The sequence below is a fragment of the Lissotriton helveticus genome, chromosome 6 (genome assembly GCF_964261635.1).
Source record: "Lissotriton helveticus chromosome 6, aLisHel1.1, whole genome shotgun sequence".
In the NCBI taxonomy this organism is placed as follows: Eukaryota; Metazoa; Chordata; class Amphibia; order Caudata; family Salamandridae; genus Lissotriton; species Lissotriton helveticus.
Window position 1 is genome coordinate 2,032,126,256 of NC_136067.1, and position 24,882 is coordinate 2,032,151,137.

The 24,882-nt window shown below is 46.6% G+C and overlaps 1 protein-coding gene across 1 annotated transcript in view; it reads right to left on the minus strand.

Moving 5' to 3' along the window:
• Nucleotides 1-24,278, minus strand: part of GAREM2 (GRB2 associated regulator of MAPK1 subtype 2) — a 355,526-nt gene extending 331,248 nt beyond the window's left edge. The window contains exon 1 of the mRNA XM_078647169.1: nucleotides 24,167-24,278. Coding sequence (XP_078503295.1) covers nucleotides 24,167-24,278 — 112 coding nt within the window. The remainder of the gene's footprint in view (nucleotides 1-24,166) is intronic.
• Between the last annotated feature and the right edge of the window lie 604 nt (nucleotides 24,279-24,882).

Here is a 24,882-nt window from a genome sequence, read left to right on the forward strand (position 1 = left end):
GCTAGACGCGCATGTGAGGTGTACCCTATGCATTTTATCATGGGTAGAACTAGTCAGCATCTGAGGTATATCCTGTAAACGCATTCATGTGTAGAACTAGCCAGCATGTAAGTCATACCTCACAGATGCTACTAAGTGCAGGACTAACCAGCATGTTAGGTATACTTCACAGTTGCAACCATGTGTAGAGCTGGCCAGCTTGTGAGGTGTACCTTATACATCTTATCATGGGTAGAACTAACCAGCATCTGTGGTATATCCCGCAAATGCAATCATGTGCAGAACTAGCCAGCATGTGAGGTATACTTCACAGATGCTATCATGTGCAGAACTAGCCAGCATGTGAGGTATACTTCACAGATGCAATCATGTGCAGAACTAGCCAGCATGTGAGGTATACTTCACAGATGCTATCATGTGCAGAACTAGCCAGCATGTGAGGTATACTTCACAGATGCTATCATGTGCAGAACTAGCCAGCATGTGAGGTATACTTCACAGATGCTATCATGTGCAGAACTAGCCAGCATGTGAGGTATACTTCACAGATGCTATCATGTGCAGAACTAGCCAGCATGTGAGGTATACTTCACAGATGCTATCATGTGCAGAACTAGCCAGCATGTGAGGTATACTTCACAGATGCTATCATGTGCAGAACTAGCCAGCATGTGAGGTATACTTCACAGATGCTAACATGTGTAGAACTAGCCAGCAAGTGAAGTACACTTCACAAATTCACCAATGTGGAGAACTAGCCACCATGCGAGGTATACCCCACAGATGCTACCAGCTATAGAACTGTTAACGTTTTTTATAATGTGCAGTTTTTGGTGGCAATTCACTTGTATAAATTAATGATTTTAGTGATGCATATAGACGTAACTGATGAATTAATAATAATACACTTGAAACTATTTGATGATTTGGTTCATACTTGTGATTTATAATGTAATATAGTTATTGCATAATTTTGAGTGAGGCACCCTTTATTTTTAAAATGAATGCAGTTTCTGGTGTTCACTCATCTTTCTCCTTTCTCTTTTCCCCTCTCAATCAGTGACCCGCACAAAATCATCTCTCACCACAGTTTCCGCGGACCATACAAATGTGACGCAAATCTGACCAACGGAATCGAAAACATGTATTGTCCATCATGTACTTAATGCATCACTTTGACGGATTTCCGCTGGAAGTTCTGAAAAAGGCATGTAAAAGAACATAATTCAATTAGCTATTTATGAGAAAAATGTCTCATATTATGTTGTACGTCTTAAGAGTGTAGTTGCTGAGCAAGCAAGCAGAAAATTTCTCTTACTTTAACCCCTTGTGTGCCCACTACTTCCCTAGTGCTGCCGTCGGCGAACGGCCGACGGAGCCCCTCCCACTCTTTAGAATGCCCGCACCGCAGTGGAAAAACCGCAGCGATTAAGGCGTTATTGTTTAGAAATGTGTTTTTGTTTAGAAACGTGTTATTTGTTTAGTTGTTTTTAATTTGCCAATGCGACCTATCCATGATCATGCCATGCTGAATTTTCACTTTTATCAATTATTATGCATAAATTGTCTATTAGAACCTCTGGTTTCGGGGGTTCGTGGGCGTCTTTCCATTTTCCTCAGGAGACTCATCCGATTATTTCGAGACTTTTTCCTCCCATAGGATGTTGTCAACACTCTTCAGGAGTTTGACGGTTAGAATGTCTTTGTTTTTATTTGCCTAATCAGGGATTTTGTTATGCTTGTGATTCTGTAATTTCTGTAACTGATCCTTCATGGAAGACTAATGCATTCCTTTGTATCATTCTTATTAACAATTCTGTAATAAATCTATTTTTCCTATTTTGATCTAGAACTGAGTTATTTCGAAATCTAAGTTTTATTTTCACTTTTACTCTGCTAAAGGTAATGTTTCCTGGATGGGGAGTGTAGTCTCTTACTGCTAGGTCAACAAGAGAAGCACAGCCAAATCTCCTAAGGTAGAGGTTAGGGTACATTAAATAATGGGGTTCCACTGAATATTGGGGTTCGGCTCCTACAAAACTAGCCAGCAATCAGGGCACACCTCACAAATGCTAACATGTGTAGAGATTTAGCCAGCATGTGAGGTACCCCCTACAGGCAAGCAATGGAGGAATACCTCACAAATGCTTCCACATGTAGAACTAGCCGTTTTGTGAGTTACACCTCACAGATGCCACAGTGTGCAGAACTAGCCATCATGTGCAGTAAAGCATGTCCACAATTATAACCTTACACAGAGCTGACAACTGTGTGTGATCTAGCACCCCAATCACCAATGTTCATTTAATGCTCTCTGCTTCTTCTACCATTATTATGCCGCATAGCACTTTCCGGATCAAGGCGTCCTTAATATAAATTTCCATCTTTCAGTTGTGCATGCTGTTTGCTATGATGAGTTGTAGAGATTTGTGAAGTGTCTAGTGTAGAAGCAATTGATTAAAGTAACAGTAACATTAATTTAAGCCTGCTAAATGTGTAGTATAGTATGTGTATGGAAGGGTGTGTAGTAGGCGTTTGCCATTTATCGTTGTGCTGGATGGCCTGCTGTCCATTGCCCGGCCTCTGCGGATTATCTTCAGGCCAGCATCACTAGCCAGGAAAATAGCTTCAATGAAGTGTGCATTAAGATGTGGTATGTTTTAGCTAACCTTATTCATTTTCTAAGATCTATGTCTATGTGGTGCGAGGGAATGCTACTGAGCTGGCATCACCTTCACAACAATACTTCTTTGCCGTTGTGTTGTATACATGAGTGTTTCAGGGTGGTTAATCTAGTGTTTTCTGTTTGAAAAATAATTAATAATCAAATTGGATAGGTATTGCATAGTGATTATTGCTAGCTGCTTCTCTTTGTATTACCATCTAACATCCAGAAGTACATTCCAGCCAACGATAATAAAAATGCTACACTACTATTAACTTAATTTTGAATTAAATCTGTAATCGATGTACATATATTACATTAAATTAAATACATGTTTCTGAAGTGAAGTTTAAAGTAAACAATACATTCCCACCTAAAGTAAATATATATATATATATATATATATATATATATATATATATATATATATATATATATATATTATGCATTAATAGTTATTAAAAGTGATGTATAGAATTAAAAGTAATTTAATAATATTTTACTAAAAATTAATGTTACATTAATTTATTAATCCAAAAAAGTTGTTAAACTTTTTTATAATAAAATAATGAATATGTATTATTTTTAGATCTTTTTAACATTAGAGTATGTTGATTTATATTTTTAACTATTTAAAATAATGTATTTTAATCTAAAAAACTCTATTTCCTATTGGGTATATTTTTAGTCCCTTCCTCCATTATTTTCTATGGGAGGGTGCTGTAGTACCAGTGGTTGGCCATGTGTTGTGCTGGACTTACTCCAGCTCTAAGTTGGAGTAATTTACCACGCTTTTGGGTGCCTTTCTGGTGTAGTAACTTTAGAAGTGTAGTTTGTGAACAGCAATGGGAATACTCTTTTGTGTGTGGGTATCCATCCCTCCATAAACCCCTCCTTAGCCCTTCTTTAACCCCACTTTATTCCTACCTAAACCCCACCTATTTTGCAGCATTTATCCCTCTTTTTCCAGCCACCCGCCGAGTCCCTTTCCCATTTACTACTAAGGGGCCGATTCCGATCTCGGTCGGAAGTGCACCGAATCGGGTTCGGCATTAGCGGATCGGATTCGGAGGCTAAATTTCCGTCCGGTTCGTACACGGGTCCAGACTTTGAAGTACGATGCGAACAAGCGTGAAATCTCTGTCCGAATCATGTCCGGGTTCGAACCGCTCCGTACGTCTCGGCCGTAAGCTAACCGTGGCACGCAATGGAGGCAAATTCCGACCGAGCCAGTACGATGCTCGATTCTGACAGCCGGATCGAGTCGGAGGGTCCGGCTCACAAAATCTCCTGGAGGTAGACTTTGGGGGTCCGCGCCAGACTCCCTGTTACATGCAACCTTACGACTTGGACACAGGGGGAGACCCATGGGTCTCCCCAACACAGACAGGTACGGTGCAGATTGCACCAACGCATACCCACTGTAGGGGGGGACTTGTCTGCAACGTACCCATTCAGTCAATGGGAGCCCATGTATGCATCATATGAGCGGCTCCCATTGACTTCTATGGGAGTCCGACCGAACCGAGTCCGACAGCATACGGCCGCATCTTACTCGCTCGGTCGGACTGCAGGAGTCCGGATCGGTCGGAAAACACCCCGGATCCGGCCCGGTCGGAGTGCTTTCCAACCGAGATCAATATTGGCCCCTAAGTAGCGTGAGGATTTCCTCATGGAAAAGATAGGAGGTGGAAGTGGAGATTAAAACAGGTAGGTTTGTGAACAACATCTTGTAATACATTAGTAGTACTATTCTAGTAATACTAATGTACTGCAAAATGAATTGAGTGAAAAGACTCCATAATTTTGAGACACATTGAAGTGGGTATTGTGAGACACATTGAAGTGGGTATTGTGCAGGAACTGTTTTTGGCGTTCCCATTGTGCCCATTTTTAGAGGCACTGCCATGGGAGCGCCCAAAAAAAGCCTGTCAGACAGGAGGAAACCCCAAATTTGGCAGGCGACCTGACCACGGCTTTGGTGTTCTGCGGCGGGACGGATCCGGCGCAGCACCGCCAAAGTCGTAATCAGGCCCCAAGTGTGAGGAATTGCAGTCAACCCCCTTTTCTCAGTCTTTGTGTGGGAAAGAAAAGGTGTGTTGTTATAAAGTATTTTGGGTGAAAGCAACATGTTTATTTATTTTTAGCCTTTATAATTTCATAATTGTTATTCTTGCCACTGGCATGTTCAAATGTTACGGCACATTTAAACCACTGTCATTGCCATAAGAACCTTTTTTGAGCATACCATCTAACTGCATTTCAAACTAAATATATTCTTAAATTACGTCTCATTGCATTTTTTATTTTGCGAACTGCATTAGGAGGTTTAATTTAAGAACGCACATAAACATAATTCATGATAGCTGCATGTTTCGCCACTTTTGTTAACCTGCGCATTAGTGTGTCGTGATATTTTTAAGTGAAAGAATAATGGGCAGTTGATTTTATAAAGTGTAAATGTCCTAATCCCAAACTGGCGTATTTTAAACAGATTCCCCAAATACACAAATTTAGGCCAGGAAAAAAGTTGTAAGCATCTATTTTAATGGCTTCCGTACATGAAGTATTGTTTTTTAAGACACTTGTCAGTTCCGCCTGTTAGTAAACGTACACCTTTGTGTAAATTTACGATTTTTTGGTATTCCCGAACGAATTTAAGAGTAGTATCTTTACGACTGTCCTATCTTTTGATGTGCGGAGTCTCCTCTTCGAGTGCGGAGGCTCTACAAACGGAAAGATACTACACGTAAAATGTGATTGTGCAAAGCTAAAAATTTTACATTTACACAAAAGTGTACATTACCTTGGTGAATCTGGCCCTCAGTTGAGTTCTATCAGTGGCTTGGGTCTTGTGCGGTTAAAAATGTCCCTGATGTTGTGCCGTACCTCTTCCTGGGCAGCATATGTACATAGCCTGACAGGGCTAACTTAACTGTTCATCCATATGATGTTAATATGTTGAGTTGTATTAAATTGAGGTGGTAAAACTTGTTATTCACTGCACTTCGAGGCACTGAAACAGTGGAAGCAAGTTCAGCCTAACAAAATCTTATTCTCTTTCTTATTCTCATTCTTATTCTCATTCTCATTCTCATTCTTATTCTCATTCCTAATCTCATTCTTATTCTTTTTCTCATTCTCATTTTTATTCTTATTCTTATTCTCATTCTAATTCATATTCTCATTCCTATTCTCATTCTCATTCTTATTCTTATTCGCATTCTCATTCTTTTGCTCATTCTTTTTCTCATTCTCGTTCTCATTCTTATTCTCATTCTCGCTCTCATTCTTATTCGCATTCTCATTCTTTTGCTCATTCTTATTTTTTTCTCGTTCTCATTTTTATTAGGTCTCGCCAAGCGAACACAGCGCATGCGCTGCTTCGCCATAGCGAGACAATTGTTGTCGGTTTGGTGCGCGAAGGGAGACAAACCATGTGCGCGCACGGACAGGCAATGTGCGAGCGCATGACATCTCCTCTCTGGCGTCTCTTCCGAAAGGGGGACAGGAGATGTGCACTCCATACGCGTGTACATCTCCTGTCCCCGCGTGAACACAGTGCACGCATGGCGCGCTTTTACTTTCGCCTTACCACTCTTCTTTCAGATCAGCTGTTCCAGTCGCCCTCACCCTCTGTTACCTTTTAAAAGAAAGCAGACCCGTCCAAGTCAGGGTCAAAGCCATGGAATGCAGATTATAATTATTTCTGATGTGATATGATGTTATGAATATGGTTAATTATTTTGAATTAATATTTTTCCATATATTTCTCTCAGGCCTTCAGTGCCCTTTCCAGCTTGTTTAATGTTCTAGCTACAATTGGCACTAGCCGTATCACCCAGAAACAAGTAGTGATGTTCAGACCTTGGAGTACACTTTATTAAAAAAAAAATAATGGGCTGTCATATTATATGACGTCTGCCCTATGTTTGAATATCTAAAGTCAAAGGTAGTAGATTTGTGCATTTGCACTTCCCTCAATACCATCACTTTCCTAGGAGGACAGATACCTAAACAAGCATTTGCAATGCAATAGGTCTTGCATTTACGCGAGTTTGAGCTATTGACATTGCAAGTAACAATGCCTTTTTTTGTTTTCGTTTTTAAAACATAAATAAAAGGCATTCCCCCAGATGCATCAAGCATCCATTTTGCGATTCCTTATTAGCGAAAAATAAGGATTCGCTAATAAGGAATAGCAAAATGCCATGCATGAAGAACTCGCTTTAAAAATTGCGATTTCTTAAACTTAATTGCGACTCGCAAATTGCGACTCGCAATTAAGGAATACCTCCCCATTCATTAGGAATGAATGGGAAGACATTCTCAATTTGCGATTAGCAATTAGCGAATCTCAAATTGAGAATGCAATTTCAAGGGTGCAGTGGTGTCCAAAGGACACCCTATTGCACCCCAGAAATCTGCATATGCCATAAGGGCATGTGTGTGTGTAAAATGGAACTTTAAAAAATGCACATTAATGCATTTTTCAATGTTTTTGCAAATTACCATGAAGTTCAACTTCATGGTAATTTGCTACTCCTATTTGCAAAATCGCTATTTTTTTTAGTTTGATGCATTGCATTTAAGGAATCTCAAGTTGGGATTCCTTAAATGCAATCGCAATTTAAGGAATCTCAATTTAGAGATTCCTTAATTGTGATTTTTGCATTTGGGATGATGCATCCCAAATGCAAAAATACCGGACGCAAAGGGGCGGATTCTGAGAAGCTGCCTGTTTGCGACCTGTTTTTTGCTTGATGCATCTGGGCCATTGTCATTTACAATGCCAATAGCTAAACTTGTGTAAATGCGAGGCCTATTGCATTGCAAATGCTTGTTCTTATTCTTATTCTCATCCTCATCCCTATTCTCATTCTCATTTTAATTCTTATTCTCATTGTCATTATCATTCATATTCTTATTCTCATTCTCATTTGTATTCTTATTCTTACTCTGATTCTGATTCTGATTCTCATTCATATTCCTGCTGTTATTATTTGTATTTACAATAATTTGAAGGGTAATAATTACAACACAAATGCATTTGCCGGCGCGGGCCTCTCACTGCCTCTCAGACAGAGACACAGATAGAGCTGTGGGCTGTGAATTACCATCCCCTGCAATAACCTGTCCCTCCCAGGGCCTCCCTGGAATCATTTCTCCAGCTTGAGCTGCTTGGTGTTTCTGCCCACCATGATGAGCAGTTACAGGAAGTCAATAAAAGGCCCTAAACTATTATTGATGAGCCCGCGCAGTGATCCGCGCTCCCTGGACACTCCAACCCGGTCCATCAGAGCTGGAAAGGTCTCTGGGATGGGTTGTTTTGCAGATGAGGCAGAAAGCCACCTCTGGGAACCTTCTCTCTTATTTCCCAGGTGGACTCGGATATACTCTCCTGTTTTGCTGCCCTAAAATGCTTGATAGATTTTTCCTTTTAGCCTTTTCCCAGCCAGTGTGTGTTTCATCTCGCTTTGGCTATGGGACCGCCCTGCACTCTGAATTGCAGAAACCCCTATAAACTGCTTCTGATGGTTCGGGCTGCTCCAGGGCCTATGATCCTTCATCTGTGACCCTCCGCCGCCTTCTGGTGCAACTCTACGTTGCAGAAAAGGTAGAAAAATTGAGTAGCACCATATTTACAAAGAGTTGCACCCCAATTATGTCCTTGTGTGACCAATGCCATTTTAGTGCCACGCTATGCATGGCATTATGGCTGAACTGGGGTGGCAGAGTGGGCTAAAGAACGGTGATGGGTCAAACCCAGATCTTTTGACTGGGTGTGAGTGTTTGATTGGTTCAGATGCTCCGTCCATCACCACCCCCTTTTGTACCGCGCTATGCATTGCGGCATAGGGCAAAGGGGATGTATGACGTTACAATGCATACATTCACAACGCATACCATTACAACGAAACTTTTACAGCGCAGGATCCATTACAACGGCTGCCATTACAATGCAGCTGCTATTGCAACGCATGCCATTACAAGGTAAGTATGGGTAAGTTTTTTTTTTTTAATTAATGGGAATGTAATAGTAGGGTAAGTTTGGATAGTGTAGGGGTTAAAATTACTATTCTAACTCCCGGGGGGCGTAATAGTAAGGTAAGTGTTGGATGGTGTAGGGGTTAAAATTTAATTAAATACTTACCCATACTTATGTTGTAATGGCATGCGTTGTAATAGCTGCGTTGTAACGGCATGAGTTGTAATGGCATGCGTTGTAATGGATCCTGCGTTGTAAAAGTTTTGTTGTAATGGTAGTGCGTTATTTTAGTTGCGTTGTAATGGCTGTTTCCCGGCAAAGGCAAGTTAGTGTTCTTTTATTGACATTTGTAGATTTACCAATTTCTCACGCAGCGCAGTGCAGCGGCTGCAAATGCTGTGATGCGTAAGAAGGAGAGAACGCCAAATTTACTGAAATATGACACTCCCCTCACCTCTCCCTAGTGCCGGCGCTGAAATTAGCTGCCATGTGCAACGGAGACACCTTTGCACCATAGTGTAAGGGTGTCTCCGTGAATGTAGCATAGGTGTTGTACTATGCTTAGCCTAATTTTAAACATTTCCCCACTTTGTATGTGCGCTGTACAGTGCAGTACACATGACAAGTCAGAAAATAAAGGAGGGAAAAAAGCATTTCTCCTTCATAGTGCCTGCTTTAAGGGGGCGCTATTTTATGATGCTAAACCCTGTCTACTTATTTACTAAATTGGGTTTAGCGTGAGAAACCTTGGGTGGTTGCATGGGGACGCCAATGCACCAGCCATGGCATGCCCCTTTGGCGCTAAGTAATGCAAAGCCGTGCACGTTACTTACACATTATTTCCAGCGCCGATTTGCATAGCTTTTGGTCGATTCTGTGACACAAGCCATTTGGTGCCCGCATCAACTTTTTGGCACAAAGGTGCTGTTTGCACTGCTTTGCATTGCACCACTTAGCATTGTGCATGCACCCCGGCAGACGTATAGCCAGTCATAGCCTAAATGTCTATACATTGCTTCCCATCCTGCAAGATAAATCTCCTCAGCTCACACGGTGCTCTGGGTCTGAATATCTTTTGCTGGCTTAGGTGGCTGGCTTGTCGGATATGCTTGTTTTAGGTCTTGTGTTAGCCAAGACTTTTTGTTTTTAATTAAAATACAAATACGCTACATACTTACAGGGCATTTTAGTCAACCCTTTTCATCCACTGGTCTGTTGTAGTGTCATTCACAGTTTGCTTCAGACCACTACACGTGACACCATAGATTACAGGGTCAGCCCACTTCAGCCATTGGCTTGCCTGACTGTAGCATTCTACTCTTGAACAATGTGCTCATCCGCACAATAAATAGTCCCCGCCAGGGACTACTGGTGCAATATGTGCTTTTTTGTTAACAATCTGTATATTTTGGTTTTAAACAATGTTTGTTTTCATAGAATGCAAGCCTTCACACAAAAAGTATTCACAAACAGGATAAGCACTCGCTAAGCCAGAATGTCAGCAGCCAACACAGACTCATTCGTTTTGCCAATGCTTGTCTTATATGGTTCTTTTCCTATGTAATGTCCTTCCTCATTTTTATTTGGGCACAAAATGACAATCTGGCCTGTTGTAAGTTTTTAAAGAGCTATGGGGCATATCAACAACACCCGGCGATAATTATCTCTAAGCGCGCTTAGTGCAAGGATAATTATCGCCGGCTATCGCTGAATTGTATCGCAGAGATAGCGCGCAATCAACAACGCTTATCTCCAATGCGATATAAATTCAAGCGATTGCGGCGAAATGTGCGAATATTGCTGGAAATCCAGAGATAATCGCACAGCGATAAGCAAAACCTTGATCATAGGGCTGGGTGGACTTAACCATATAATCCACCTCCCATAGGATATAATGGCTAAGTCAGATTCAAAGCAGGCGTAAAGAAACCTGCGATAAGCGCGGTTAGCCCTACTTTTATTATTGCTACCCTGGTTAGCGGCTACATTGATAATAGGAGAAAGTTGTGTTAGTGACATTTCTCACGTAATTTTAGTAAGGAATGCCTACTAAGCATCTCATTAGCGTTGAGATGCTGGGCGTTAACGGTACAGGCGCTGAGGCATGGATTCACACGATGACGTGACCTTGCTGATTGTGTGATAAAATTATCGCTGCTTTTCGCCCGAAAACGGACGCTAAAGCAGCGATAATTTTATCTCGGCACCTTGATGATATGCCCCTATGTTTTTACTTGTATCTTATTCTTCCTTAATATAATGAGTTACAAATTGGCCCAAGTGCCAGGTCGTTTACAGGTTTTCACATACTTTAGCATATTTTCTCATTGAATGTTTAAACTTAAGTTGCAAAAGAGGAAAAGAGGTCCAAAAGCCCATGTTTGACATTATTGATCCCTCACCCGTAAAGAAGAAATTAAATGACCTTGGCTCCATATTGAAGAAAGTTAGTAATGAAGTATTAAATATACATAATGTAAATCATCAAAATAAAAAATTACCCAATAAGGGTTTAGGGTTGAAATTAGGGATAGTTATGAGTTGCACATTGGGTTAGGATTAGAATTAGAGATGTGGTTAGAGAAAGAGAAAAGGTTACTGTTACGATAATACTTACCCTATGAGTAGCGTGAGTTTAAAGCTTCACATCACAGTTCTTGACTATATAAGAGTTATGGTAAGTGGAAGGGGTCTTAGTTCAGTATTAATGTTAGAGGTGGGTTTAGGGAAAGAGTAAAGGTCACTGCTACGATAGGCGTAGGGATAGCACAGTAGGGCTAAGGATTGGCATCATGGTTAGTGACAATGTAAGCTGTATGGTAAGTGGAAGGGGTCTTGGGTTACTGATAGGGTTAGAGAAGGAGTAAGGGAAAGGGTAAATGTGACTGTCAGACTAAGCATTACTGTATGGGTAGGAAGTAGTGAGGGAAATCAAAAATCCCATCTCAGGGGTTTGCACTAACACCTGATCCTTTAAAGCAGCATGAAAAAGTTGGCACAGAATCTGTAATCAAGAGAAACATATTTATTAAATTACAACAAGTGAGGCCATGTCACACAGAAGCCGCAGCACTCTGTATGAGGTGGTCTGAGGACTGAAGGCCACAGTATCTCTTATATACCCTCACAGGGGCTAAAAAAGGGCAGTACAAGTGCACATAAGAAGAGTTACACACATAGATGGTCATACAGAAAATGCACAGTCGACAAGTAGGAGGAGCTAACAGTTTTGCCAATGCTAGCAAGCACATCCTGACAGTTACAGAATATTAGCAGCTGCAAGCACAACTGAGCATGTGCAAAGTAGGAGGAAGAGGCTAAATATACTGAGCAGAGAACAGCAAGATAGGACTGAGTACATGGTGAGCACATGGCCATCTAAAATGGCTGCCAAATACAAAATGGATTCCATAGAAAGACAAGATAGTCTCTAAATACAGGATGTCTTCTGCTAATGCTTAATCTAATCGCTGCTAAATTACGACAGTAGGTATAAGGCTTGGTATCATGGTTAGTGACAATGTAAGTGTTACTGTAAGTACAATAGATATTGGGATAGGGTTAGCAATCGGGTTAAGGAAAGAGTAAAGGTCACTGTTACGCAATGGTTACAGTGGGAATAACGGGAGGTTAAGGCTTGGCATCATGGTTAGTGACAATGCAATTTTTTACGGTAAGTATAATAGATCTTGGGTTAGGGTTAGTTCTGGGGTTAGAGAAAGAGTAAATATTACTGTTACATCAGAGGTTACAGTAGGAGGTTAAAGCTTTGCATCATGGTTAGTGACAATGTAAGTGTTTTGGTAAGTGGAAGGAGTCTTGGGTTAGGGTTAGGGAAAGAGTAAATGTCTCTGTTAATTAAGTGTTAATCATGGGATAGCGCAGTCTGGTTAAGGCTTGGCATCATGGTAAGTGGCAATGTAAGAGTTATGGTAAGTAGAATGGGTCTTGAGTTAGGGTGAGGGTTGGGGTTAGGGTTACAGTTAGGATTAGGGAAAGAGTAAAGGTCTCTGTTACGGCAATACTTACAGTAGGAGTAGCGTGACGTTAAGGCTTGGCATCATGGTTAGTGACAATGTAAATGTTTTGGTAAGTGGGAGGGGTCTTGGGTTAGGGTTGAGGTTAGACGTAGAGTTAGGGAAAGAGTAAAGGTCCCTGTTACGTATGTGTTACTCTTGGAATAGTCCAGGTGGGATAAGGCTTGGCATCATGGTTAATGGCAATGCTATGGTAAGTGAAATAGATTATGGGTCAGGATCAAAGTCAGGTTTAGGCTTAGCATTGATGCTACACTATCTCAAGGCATTTGCGGTTAGTTCTTCATATAGGATGGCCCATGCTTCTTGATAATGGGGTTGTTTTGATGGCGTTCCTTATCATGTCATTATAGTCATATCACAGATTTGTCCAATTGGGATTCAACATTTTTAACAAAGCACTCCAAAATGGCTGACAATTCTGTAAAGGTTTAAAATTCTGAAATGATTTCAGGTAAAATGTGTCTCTGTACTCTCCCACCGCTTCCACAAGCAATGACCAATGGAGGCAGAAGAAAGAAATGTCTCATAATTACTCTTGTAGTTATGGCCCTTGGCTTGCAGAAGTGGAGGGGTAAAGGCTTACACACCTACCCCTAACTTAGGGGTGGAATTGGAAATCTAACCACTGGCAGAAATGGACCCTTTATAATCCATGCAAGTTCAATGCTGCTGTGGAGTGTAATGTAGATAGGGGGGCGGGAAGATTGTTACCACATGGTTGACCCCGTCACTATGTCCCGGTGGCTCATGGGAGCCAATGCATAACAAAGCAGAGAGTGTGCACCCACTGCTCTATTATGCATGGCAAGCAGGGCGGAAACTGCAATCGTTGTGCATCCGGGTCAGCCCTCCTCCGCCTGACCATTTCCAGTGCCCCTCAATTTCCATGAAATTGATTCATATGTTGATTATTATTCAAGGGTTCATGTATTTCACCAATTATCTAGCAATGCTTGTGTACTAAGACCCCCCTGAAACCAAAGTACTTATTCCGAACAAATATTAGCAAAAATAAAGTCATTAATATTGTTCTTATTATGTTTTACTTTTAAAATATTTATAGTATTATTAATAGCAATGTTAATATTTTAAAAAATAGGTGTGGTGTAGTAATCATAATAATAGTGTTTATTATTAGTAGTAGAACTAACAATAGTTTATTATAATTGCTATTAATGTGGATGGAAAGAAAAAAGTATTTACTCTTTTGGTTTTGGTCTCTAGACAGGTGCATTGTGGGATGAGACACTCGCTCACTAATGGAACACTCCATGCTCTGAGAGTGCTCAGGCTTCAGCGAGCCACCCGAATGAATAAATAAGTAAGAACCACTATACTCACCCAGGAATACACTTCACAAAAATCTGAGTGCTTTGAGGACACCAAGTATTGGGAAACATAAAAAGCTCATATATTCCACAAACGTTAGATTTGACGTCCATGGCTGAATTACAGCTGTAAAGCACTCAGAAGGCACTTCATTCGCAGTGTTGCGCTATTCAACAATTCAGAATTGATTCAGGTGATTTCTTGTCCCTCAAGGGCCTTCTGGCACGCCTGCTGAGCCACCATGTGCAAGCCTGTGCTGCTTAAGTTGGTTAAGCATGCCTAATGCTCTTCCATTGATTTCAATGTCCTCAGATGATCGTTCGATTTTCCCTCCTGGAGAAAAAGGCACTTTCCTCCAAAAAGTAAAAATTAATACATTAATAAAAAATGTGCATTGTCGGAAGCTACTCCTAGAAATCCAAAAAAGCAGATTGAACCTATGACAGCGCAACAGGTTGCACCAAAAACAATTGACCATACAGACCAGCAAATGCAGTGCATGAATGAGAGGCAAAACTGACTTAGCCACATTAAAGCCACTTGGATAAAACAGAGAAGAGGAAACATAGGTACGGCCTAGATTTATTCTCTGAAAAACTGATATGATTTATTGATACTGTATATCTCTATAAGTAATATTCAATTAATGTGTTGGATCAATAGGAATGTTGAGTAAAAGCCCCAAAAATGAGTAAACTATGCCATTAGGTAGCGACAACTACCTCTGTTCGTAAGTTACTCTTATTTGGGGTGTTTACTAAACTTTTCTGCCAAAATAGGCACAACTGATGAATATCAGAAAGAACATGTGAACGTTGCTTCCAATTTACAAAGCTATTTTAAGACATACTCCGTGAAATTGAGAAGTAAGTCAGTAAGTCACATGTAATGCGCATCTACTCACAGAAACATCTTTGTGAAGACGACTTAAGAGTGAGCAGAATTAAAATCCCACCTGTCAAGTTGTTACAAGTTGGCAACTAAGTTTCTCAACTACAAGCAAATCCAGCTAGGCTAGGGATGACATTTCTCACAATTGCACTAAATTATATTTAAAAAACTTTGGAACTTCGAGAGATTGACAAAAAATTTTTTTTAAACTTCCCCACATTTAAAGCAGGATATGTTCATCACCTCCAGGCATCCCTAATCAGGCCTCTGCATTTACAGAACAAACTAATGTACGCCAGCTTCCCTAGCTCACTGTTTGCATAATTACGCACTGTGCGATGGAACTGGAAAGTGGACACATATTTAATTTAACATAAACTAAAGAGGCGTGGCTGGGTAATGTCTTGCGCAGAACCAATTGGTGAGTAGGAAAGGATGTTTTGTTTATAACACTTGCTCTAGGGAACTCAAAGGCAACGGCCACCAACGTGCCCAAAGACAATCTCCTGTGCAGCACAGAAAACAGTAAATTATAAACAATGATTGGTCCCCGAGCAGCAAAAAGCAGTAATAGCAAGAAAGTTTTCGGCCAAAAGAAGTCCTCCAGATAATGCCTTTACACAAAAGTTCTTTATTTTCTTTATGCAGATCCGTCAAATCATAAGTTCTAAGGGATGATCCTCTCTGCTTAGGTTCATCCAGTGTAGCCAAACAGCCGACACGTGTTTCGTCCTGGGCGGAAAACACCCAATGACTTCCTCAGGGCAGAAAATGTTTTATAGAAATCTCATCATCAGATCTTGTATTGGTCTTAAATGAATTCTCATATATTAGTCCTAGTAGCGGCATAAATTCCGTTGTCTTTAATATATTCCAGAAGTTGGTCTAATTCGCGTCGCACAGTATTTCTTACGAGTGCTGGTAAGTCGAATCCAGCAATTGGGTAGTGTCGCTAATCCCAAATCAGGTCCCGGAGAGTACTCCCGCCATAGTGTCAAAACCTCAAGACGCTGTCAGTCAGTAAGTCTTACTTACTTAATCATTGTTTATCATATTTAATTTAACTTGGGGAATGCCTTTTCTCTAAATTAAAAACATTTTTTCTAACATGTTCTGTCCTTCTTCCTTTTGAAATGAGTGTGCTCATTGGTGCACTCTGACACATTTTCGGCACAGCTTATGTCTGAAACTTCAATGTGCAACCTACATGTGCTACAAAGTGTGGGGAACATACTGAGAAATGTTTGTGAGCATATCGTAAGATTTCATAAGTTTGTGCAGCTGCTGGGCAATTGATGAAGAGGGCTGATCGATGGTCCATATACATATGATTTTTTGGAAAACGTCAGGATGACAACACACCTAAAGCAGTCTTTAAGCTAGACCTAAAAACTGTTTTACATGTTTTAACCCCCACATGTATAAATGAACAACATAAAAATACGCACACGTGTGGTTAAAAAACGCAGACATGAGTGTGTTCTGCTGTGTGACGTACATTCACACGTTTCTTCCCTTCACGTCCAATGTACACTTTTTTGTTTGTTAATAATCCAAACATTGTTTTGCAGGCAATTGGGGTGTAGCTAAGACATGCACAGACTGCACCTTTCTTGTAACCCCGCCCAGGGTGTTCAGAAGTGTCTGTCATGACAATGTCGTGATAGGGTTTCTCCGACATCCGCACGCCGGGCTAGCCTCCGATTTCACTCAAATGTTTGTTTTGACCCGTCATCTCACAACTGGTGAATTTGGTGAAAATGAGCACACGGTGAGGGTTGCACCCTGCTCTGGAGGCGACGTGTGTCAGCGAGCAGTGTATGAGGTACACGCGCGGGCCTCTGACAGACCCTCACACATGGGGGCTGATTAGCATGCAGGCCGCGCGGCGCAGATGGCAAACTCACATTCCTCCCAGACACACACAAACACATGCTCCCGCCAGCGGGGCCGCGCCCCCGCCTCCCTCCCCCCGGCCATTCAAGGAAGCCCCCTCCAGAAAAGCATCAGCCACCTTCAACAATAGCGGAGCCCGGCAACGGGAGGGGGCTGAGGTGGGGGGACCGAGGGCGGGAGAGGGGGCAGGGACCCTCCACCGGGACAGGAGCGCGGATACTGAGAGCAGAGGCAGCGCGGAGTGTTACTGATAGTTGTGTATGAAGACAGAGACTGGGGACGGAGGGACTAGATGAGCTAGTGAGGGATCAGCATGAGGAGAGTGAGTGAGGAGGGACCATGCAAACCCCTGGAGATCAGCATGAGGAGAGTGAGTGAGGAGGGACCATGCTCCCCCCTGGAGATCAGCATGAGGAGAGTGAGTGAGGAGGGACCATGCAACCCCCTGGAGATCAGCATGAGGAGAGTGAGTGAGGAGGGACCATGCAACCCCCTGGAGATCAGCATGAGGAGAGTGAGTGAGGAGGGACCATGCACCCCCCTGGAGATCAGCATGAGGAGAGTGAGTGAGGAGGGACCATGCTCCCCCCTGGAGATCAGCATGAGGAGAGTGAGTGAGGAGGGACCATGCAACCCCTTGGAGATCATCATGAGGAGAGTGAGTGAGTGAGGAGGTACTATGCAACCCCTTGGAGATCAGCATTAGGAGAGTGAGTGAGGAGGTACTATGCAACCACTTGGAGATCATCATGAGGAGAGTGAGTGAGGAGGTACTTTGCAACCCCTTGGAGATCAGCATTAGGAGAGTGAGTGAGGAGGGACCATGCAACCCCTTGGAGATCATCATGAGGAGAGTGAGTGAGGAGGTATTATGCAACCCCTTGGAGATCAGCATGAGGAGAGTGGGTGAGGAGGGACCATGCAACCCCTTGGAGAGCAGAATGAGGAGCCTAAATGGGGAGGGACCATGAAACCCTTGGAAATATGCATAAGGAGAAAGGGTGAGGAGGGACCATGCAACCCCTTGGAAATATGCATAAGGAGACAGGGTGAGGAGGTACCAGGCAATCCCTCGGAAATATACATAAGGAAAGAGGCTGAGGATGGACCATGCAACCCCTTGGAGAGCAGCATGAGGAGCGTGAGTGAGGTGGGACCATGCAACCCCTTGGAAATATGCATAAGGAGAAAGGGTGAGGAGGGACAATGGAACCCCTTGGAAATTTGCATAAGGAGAGAGGGTGAGGAGGGACCATGCAACCCCGTGAAGATCAGCATGAGGAGAGAGGCTGAGGAGGGACCATGCAAGCCCTTGGAGATCAGCATGAGGAGAGTGCGTGAGGAGGGACCCTGCAACCCCGTGAAGATCAGCATGAGGAGAGAGGCTGAGGAGGGACAATGCAACCCCTTGGAAATCAGCATGAGGTGAGTGAGTGAGGAGGGACCATGCAACCCCATTGAGATCAGCATGAGGCGAGAGAGTGAGGAGGGACCATGCAACCCCGTGGAGATCAGCATGAGGAGAGAGGCTGAGGAGGGACAATGCAACCCCTTGGAAATCAGCATGAGGTGAGTGAGTGAGGAGGGACCATGCAACCCCATTGAGATCAGCATGAAGCAAGAGAGTGAGGAGGGACCATGCAACCCCTTGGATATCTGCATGAGGAGAGAGCGTGTGGAGGTACCATGCAACCCCTTGGAGATCAGCATGAGGAGAGTGAGGAGGGACCATGCAACCCCGTGGAGATCAGCATGAGGAGAGAGGCTGTGGAGGGACCATGCAAGCCCTTGGAGATCAGCATGAGAAGAGAGGCTGAGGAGGGACCATGCAAGCCCTTGAAGATCAGCATGAGGCGAGTGAGTGAGGAGGGACCATGCAACCCCATGGAGATCAGCTTGAGGAGAGAGGCTGAGGAGGGACCATGCAACCCCTTGTAAATCAGCATGAGGCGAGTGAGTGAGGAGGGACCGTGCAACCCCATGGAGATCAGCATGAGGAGAGTGATTGAGGAGAGACCATGCAACCCCTTGGAGATCTGCATGAGGAGAGAGAATGTGGAGGTACCATGCAACCCCTTGGATATCAGCATGAGAAGAGTGAATGAGGAGGGACCATGCAACCCCTTGGAGATCAGCATGAGGAGAGTGAGGAGGGACCATGCAACCCCCAGAGATCAGCATGAGGAGAGTGAGTGAGGAAGGAGCATACAATCCCTTGGCGATCAGAATGAGGAGAGTGAGTGAGGAGGGACCATGCAACCCCTTGGAGATAAGCAGGAGAAGAGTGAGGAGGGACCATGCAACCCCCAGAGATCAGCATGAGGAGAGTGAGTGAGGAGGGACCATGCAATCCCTTGGAGATCAGCATGAGGAGAGAGGCTGTGGAGGGACCATGCAATCCCTTGGAGATCAGAATGAGGAGAGTGAGTGCGGAGGGACCATGCAATCCCCAGAGATCAGCATGAGGAGAGTAAGTGAGGAGGGACCATGCAATCCCTTGGAGATCAGCATGAGGAGAGAGGCTGTGGAGGGACCATGCAACTCCTTGGAGATCAGAATGAGGAAAGCGAGTGAGGAGGGACCATGCAGCCCCTTGGAGATCAGCAGGAGAAGAGTTAGGAGGGACCATGTAGCCCCTTGGAGATATCAGCTTGAGGATAGGGGCTGAGGAGGGAGCATGCAACCCAGTGGAAAGATTAGCATGAGGAGAGAAGCTGAGGAACCCTTTGGAAATATGCATAAGGAGAGACGGTGGGGAGGGACCCCGCAAACCTTGGAGGAGATCAGTATGAGTAGAGAGTCTGAGGAGAGACCATGCAACTCCTAGATGGGTGAGATGAGTATGAGAAGAGCGGTTTGGGAGGTACCATGCAACCCCTAGAGGAGACCAGCATGAGGAGAGAGGTAGAGGGGGGACCATGCAACCTCTTGGAGAGAGAGATGAGCATGGGGAGGGAAGCTGAGGAGGGTTGGGTTGTTCCCCCGTATCCTTTCATTAGGTTCAGGGTTCCCTTTGTGTTCTATTTAGAGAAGCTGAGGAGGGACCATGCAGCCCCGTGGGAATCAGCATGAGGAGAGTGGCTTAGGAGGCACCATGCAACCTGTTGCAGTGGAGGAGGTAAGATTAAGGAGAGACGCAAAGGAGGGACCAAAACAATCTGGAAGAATTAAGATGGGGAAGGAGGCGGAGGAGAAACCATGCAAAGCCGGAGGAGACAAACTTATGGGGAGAGGCTGAGGAGGGACCATGAAAGCCCAGAGGAGATACTATTGTGGAGACAGGCAGAGGAGGGACCATACACACCCCATAGGAGATAATATTGTGGAGAGAGGCAGAGGATGGACAATACAAATGCCTAGAGGAGATAACATTGGGGAGAGAGGTAGAGGAGGGACCATGCAAACCCAGGAAGAGATCAGGGTCAGGAGAGAGGATGAGGGGAGGAGGGACCATGCAAACCCAGGAAGAGATCAGGGTGATGAGAGAGGTAGAGGATGGACCATTCAAACCCAGGAAGAGATCAGGGTCAGGAGAGAGGATGAAGAGAGGAGGGACCATGCAAACCCAGGAAGAGTTCAGGGTCAGGAGAAAGGATGAGGACAGGAGGGACCATGCAAACCCAGGAAGAGATCAGGGTGAGGAGAGAGGTAGAGTATGGACAGTGCAAACTCTGGAAGAGATTAGGGTGAGGAGAGAGGTAGAGGAGGGACCATTCACACCCAGGAAGAGATCAGGGTGAGGAGAGGGGTAGAGGAGCGGCCGTGCAAACCCTGGAAGAGATCAGGATGAGGAGAGAGGAGTAGAGGAGTGACCATGCAAACCCAGGAAGAGATCAGATTGAGGAGAGCGGAGAAGGAGAGGAGGGACCATGGAAAACGCAGGAAGAGGTCAGGGTAAGGAGAGAGGAGGAGAGACCATGCAAACCCAGGAAGAGATCAGGAGAGAGGAGGAGTAGAGGAGGGACCATGCAAACCCAGGAAGAGGTCAGGAGAGAGGAGGAGTAGAGGAGGGACCATGCAAACCCAGGAAGAGATCAGGGTGAGGAGAGAGGAGGAGGAGGGACCATGCAAACCCAGGAAGAGATCAGGGTGAGGAGAGAGGAGGAGGAGGGACCATGCAAACCCAGGAAGAGATCAGGAGAGAGGAGGAGTAGAGGAGGGACCATGCAAACCCAGGAAGAGGTCAGGAGAGAGGAGGAGTAGAGGAGGGACCATGCAAACCCAGGAAGAGGTCAGGAGAGAGGAGGAGTAGAGGAGGGACCATGCAAACCCAGGAAGAGATCAGGGTGAGGAGAGAGGAGAGAGGAGGAGGAGGGACCATGCAAACCCAGGAAGAGATCAGGAGAGAGGAGGAGTAGAGGAGGGACCATGCAAACCCAGGAAGAGATCAGGAGAGAGGAGGAGTAGAGGAGGGACCATGCAAACCCAGGAAGAGATCAGGAGAGAGGAGGAGTAGAGGAGGGACCATGCAAACCCAGGAAGAGATCGGGGTGAGGAGAGAGGGAGAGAAGGGATCCTGCAAACCCAGGAAGAGGTCAGGAGAGAGGAGGAGTAGAGGAGGGACCATGCAAACCCAGGAAGAGATCAGGGTGAGGAGAGAGGAGGAGGAGGGACCATGCAAACCCAGGAAGAGGTCAGGAGAGAGGAGGAGTAGAGGAGGGACCATGCAAACCCAGGAAGAGGTCAGGAGAGAGGGGGAGTAGAGGAGGGACCATGCAAACCCAGGAAGAGGTCAGGAGAGAGGAGGAGTAGAGGAGGGACCATGCAAACCCAGGAAGAGATCAGGGTCAGGAGAGAGGAGGAGGAGGGACCATGCAAACCCAGGAAGAGGTCAGGAGAGAGGAGGAGTAGAGGAGGGACCATGCAAACCCAGGAAGAGATCAGGGTGAGGAGAGAGGAGGAGGAGGGACCATGCAAACCCAGGAAGAGGTCAGGAGAGAGGAGGAGTAGAGGAGGGACCATGCAAACCCAGGAAGAGGTCAGGAGAGAGGAGGAGTAGAGGAGGGACCATGCAAACCCAGGAAGAGGTCAGGAGAGAGGAGGAGTAGAGGAGGGACCATGCAAACCCAGGAAGAGATCAGGGTTAGGAGAGAGGAGGAGGAGGGACCATGCAAACCCAGGAAGAGGTCAGGAGAGAGGAGGAGTAGAGGAGGGACCATGCAAACCCAGGAAGAGATCAGGAGAGAGGAGGAGTAGAGGAGGGACCATGCAAACCCAGGAAGAGGTCAGGAGAGAGGAGGAGTAGAGGAGGGACCATGCAAACCCAGGAAGAGATCAGGGTCAGGAGAGAGGAGGAGGAGGGACCATGCAAACCCAGGAAGAGGTCAGGAGAGAGGAGGAGTAGAGGAGGGACCATGCAAACCCAGGAAGAGATCAGGGTGAGGAGAGAGGGAGAGAAGGGATCCTGCAAACACAAGACGAGATCAGGGTGAGGAGAGGAGGGACCATGCACACCCTGATATTGATCAGGATGGGGAGAGAGGAAGAGGAGGGAACAGGCTAAGCCAGGAAGAGATCAGGACTTGCAGAGAGGTGAAGGCAGAAGAGAGACCGCGAGCAGGCACTGTAGAAGAAAGGAGCGCGGGGGATCATAGGGCCAGCCGGGGAGGAGAAGGAGGGAGACGTGTGAGCGGCCAGGAAGGTTAAGCCTCCCGCAGATGGGGCTGTGGGAGTCTGGGGGGTAGGGGGGAAGCTGAGGCGACCCATGCACAGTCTGCCAGAGCGGTGTGTGTGCCTTGCATCCCTTGCCCGCCCCTGCCTGTACCCTGCTGGGATAGTCGGGGGCTGAGACACCCCATCTCCTGCGCTGTACCCCACTGCCCACCCCACACGTGCGCCCCGTCGTCACATGTCACATTCTACACAACGGCACCAAATTATGTGTATAATAGCAACCAACAACAAGCCGCAAAAGTACGAATAAATGCACTTCTGGGCAATTCGGAGAATGCGGGCGTCTGGGCAGACTGGACAGCCATGGAAGGGGGGTGGAGGGCTGGAGGGCTGCATGTCTTCATAAGAGTGTCAGTCGTGGTTCTGGGGGCTGTACAGGTGGCGGAGGCTCAGGGCATGGGTGGGGTGGGGTGGGGGGGGTGGAGGGCTGCATGTCTTCATAAGAGTGTCAGTCGTGGTTCTGGGGGCTTTACCAGGTGGCGGAGGCTCGGGGCATGGGTGGGGTGGGAGGTGGAGGGCTGCATGTCTTCATAAGAGTGTCAGTCGTGGTTCTGGGGGCTGTACCAGGTGGCGGAGGCTCAGGGCATGGGTGGGGGGGGGGGGTGGAGGGCTGCATGTCTTCATAAGAGTGTCAGTCGTGGTTCTGGGGGCTGTACCAGGTGGCGGGGGCTCAGGGCATGGGTGGGGGGGGGGGTGGAGGGCTGCATGTCTTCATAAGAGTGTCAGTCGTGGTTCTGGGGGCTGTACAGGTGGCGGAGGCTCGGGGCATGGGTGGGGTGGGAGGGGTGGAGGGCTGCATGTCTTCATAAGAGTGTCAGTCGTGGTTCTGGGGGCTGTACCAGGTGGCGGAGGCTCAGGGCATGGGGGGGGTGGGGTGGAGGGCTGCATGTCTTCATAAGAGTGTCAGTCGTGGTTCTGGGGGCTGTACAGGTGGCGGAGGCTCAGGGCATGGGGGGGTGGAGGGCTGCATGTCTTCATAAGAGTGTCAGTCGTGGTTCTGGGGGCTGTACAGGTGGCGGAGGCTCAGGGCATGGGTGGGGTGGGGGGGGGGTGGAGGGCTGCATGTCTTCATAAGAGTGTCAGTCGTGGTTCTGGGGGCTGTACAGGTGGCGGAGGCTCAGGGCATGGGTGGGGTGGGGGGGGTGGAGGGCTGCATGTCTTCATAAGAGTGTCAGTCGTGGTTCTGGGGACTGTACCAGGTGGCGGAGGCTCGGGGCATGGGTGGGGTGGTGGTGGGGGGGGGGGTGGAGGGCTGCATGTCTTCATAAGAGTGTCAGTCGTGGTTCTGGGGACTGTACCAGGTGGCGGAGGCTCGGGGCATGGGTGGGGGGGTGGAGGGCTGCATGTCTTCATAAGAGTGTCAGTCGTGGTTCTGGGGACTGTACCAGGTGGCGGAGGCTCGGGGCATGGGTGGGGGGGGGGGGTGGAGGGCTGCATGTCTTCATAAGAATGTCAGTCGCGGTTCATGGGGCTGTACCAGGTGGCGGAGGCTCAGGGCATGGTCCGCACCGGGTGAAAGCGCAGTGCCCATCAGCCCAGGGTACCATGGCTAGATTGTGTAACACTTGCACGTTGCATACTGGCACACACATGCACGGAACATAGCGCCAAGTGCATGCAACTTTGTCCCCCTCGATCCCCAACTCACAGCCCCCCCCTGCGCCCCCGCACCCGGCCCCCTACCTTGTCCCAGGCGCACCAGAGTGGGCAGGCGGAATTTACTGACGATGACATCCAGGGGCAGCCCCACGGAGCTCCAGCTGAGCGCGGCCAGGCTGGCAGACAGCTTCTCCATCTTCGCCCCCCTGGGGGCCGCAGCATCCCCCTGCCCTGGCCGGGGGCACGCGCGGGGGCTCCACTCACCGCTGCCCCCTCATGCTCGGGAGCGCCCGGGAGCCGGGCGCGCACCGGGGGCGCCCGCGGGCTGCATGGCGGGTCCTGGCACACTCACTGGGGGCGCGCGGGGTGTGCGGGCGCCTCCTCGGCCCCTCCCGTCGCAGCACCCTTCCCTCCCAGCACGGGGGTCTCGCCCCCCGCGGACTGCATGCTGCCTCCGCCGCTGAGTGCCGGCTGCACTCACTGGGGACGGGCAGAGTGTGTGAGGGCGCCTCCCTCCCTCCTCAGCAGCAGCAGCATCCGTGCAAGCCACCGGAGCATCCTAGGGGAAGGAGGCGGGGCGGGGGGCGCCATGCACACAGAGGCATGCAGTGAGGGGGCACGAACCGTGGGAAAGGCACACAACGGTGTGCAGAGTATAGCACGCGCCCTGAGGCATATGCACGTTCACACTCACACACAACTTCAGTGCGGGGTGCATGCTTCCAAAGTATGTAGCTTCAGGGTTATTACACCAGCTCATAATAAGTGGATTATCTAATTGTTAGTTGGAACACACACCT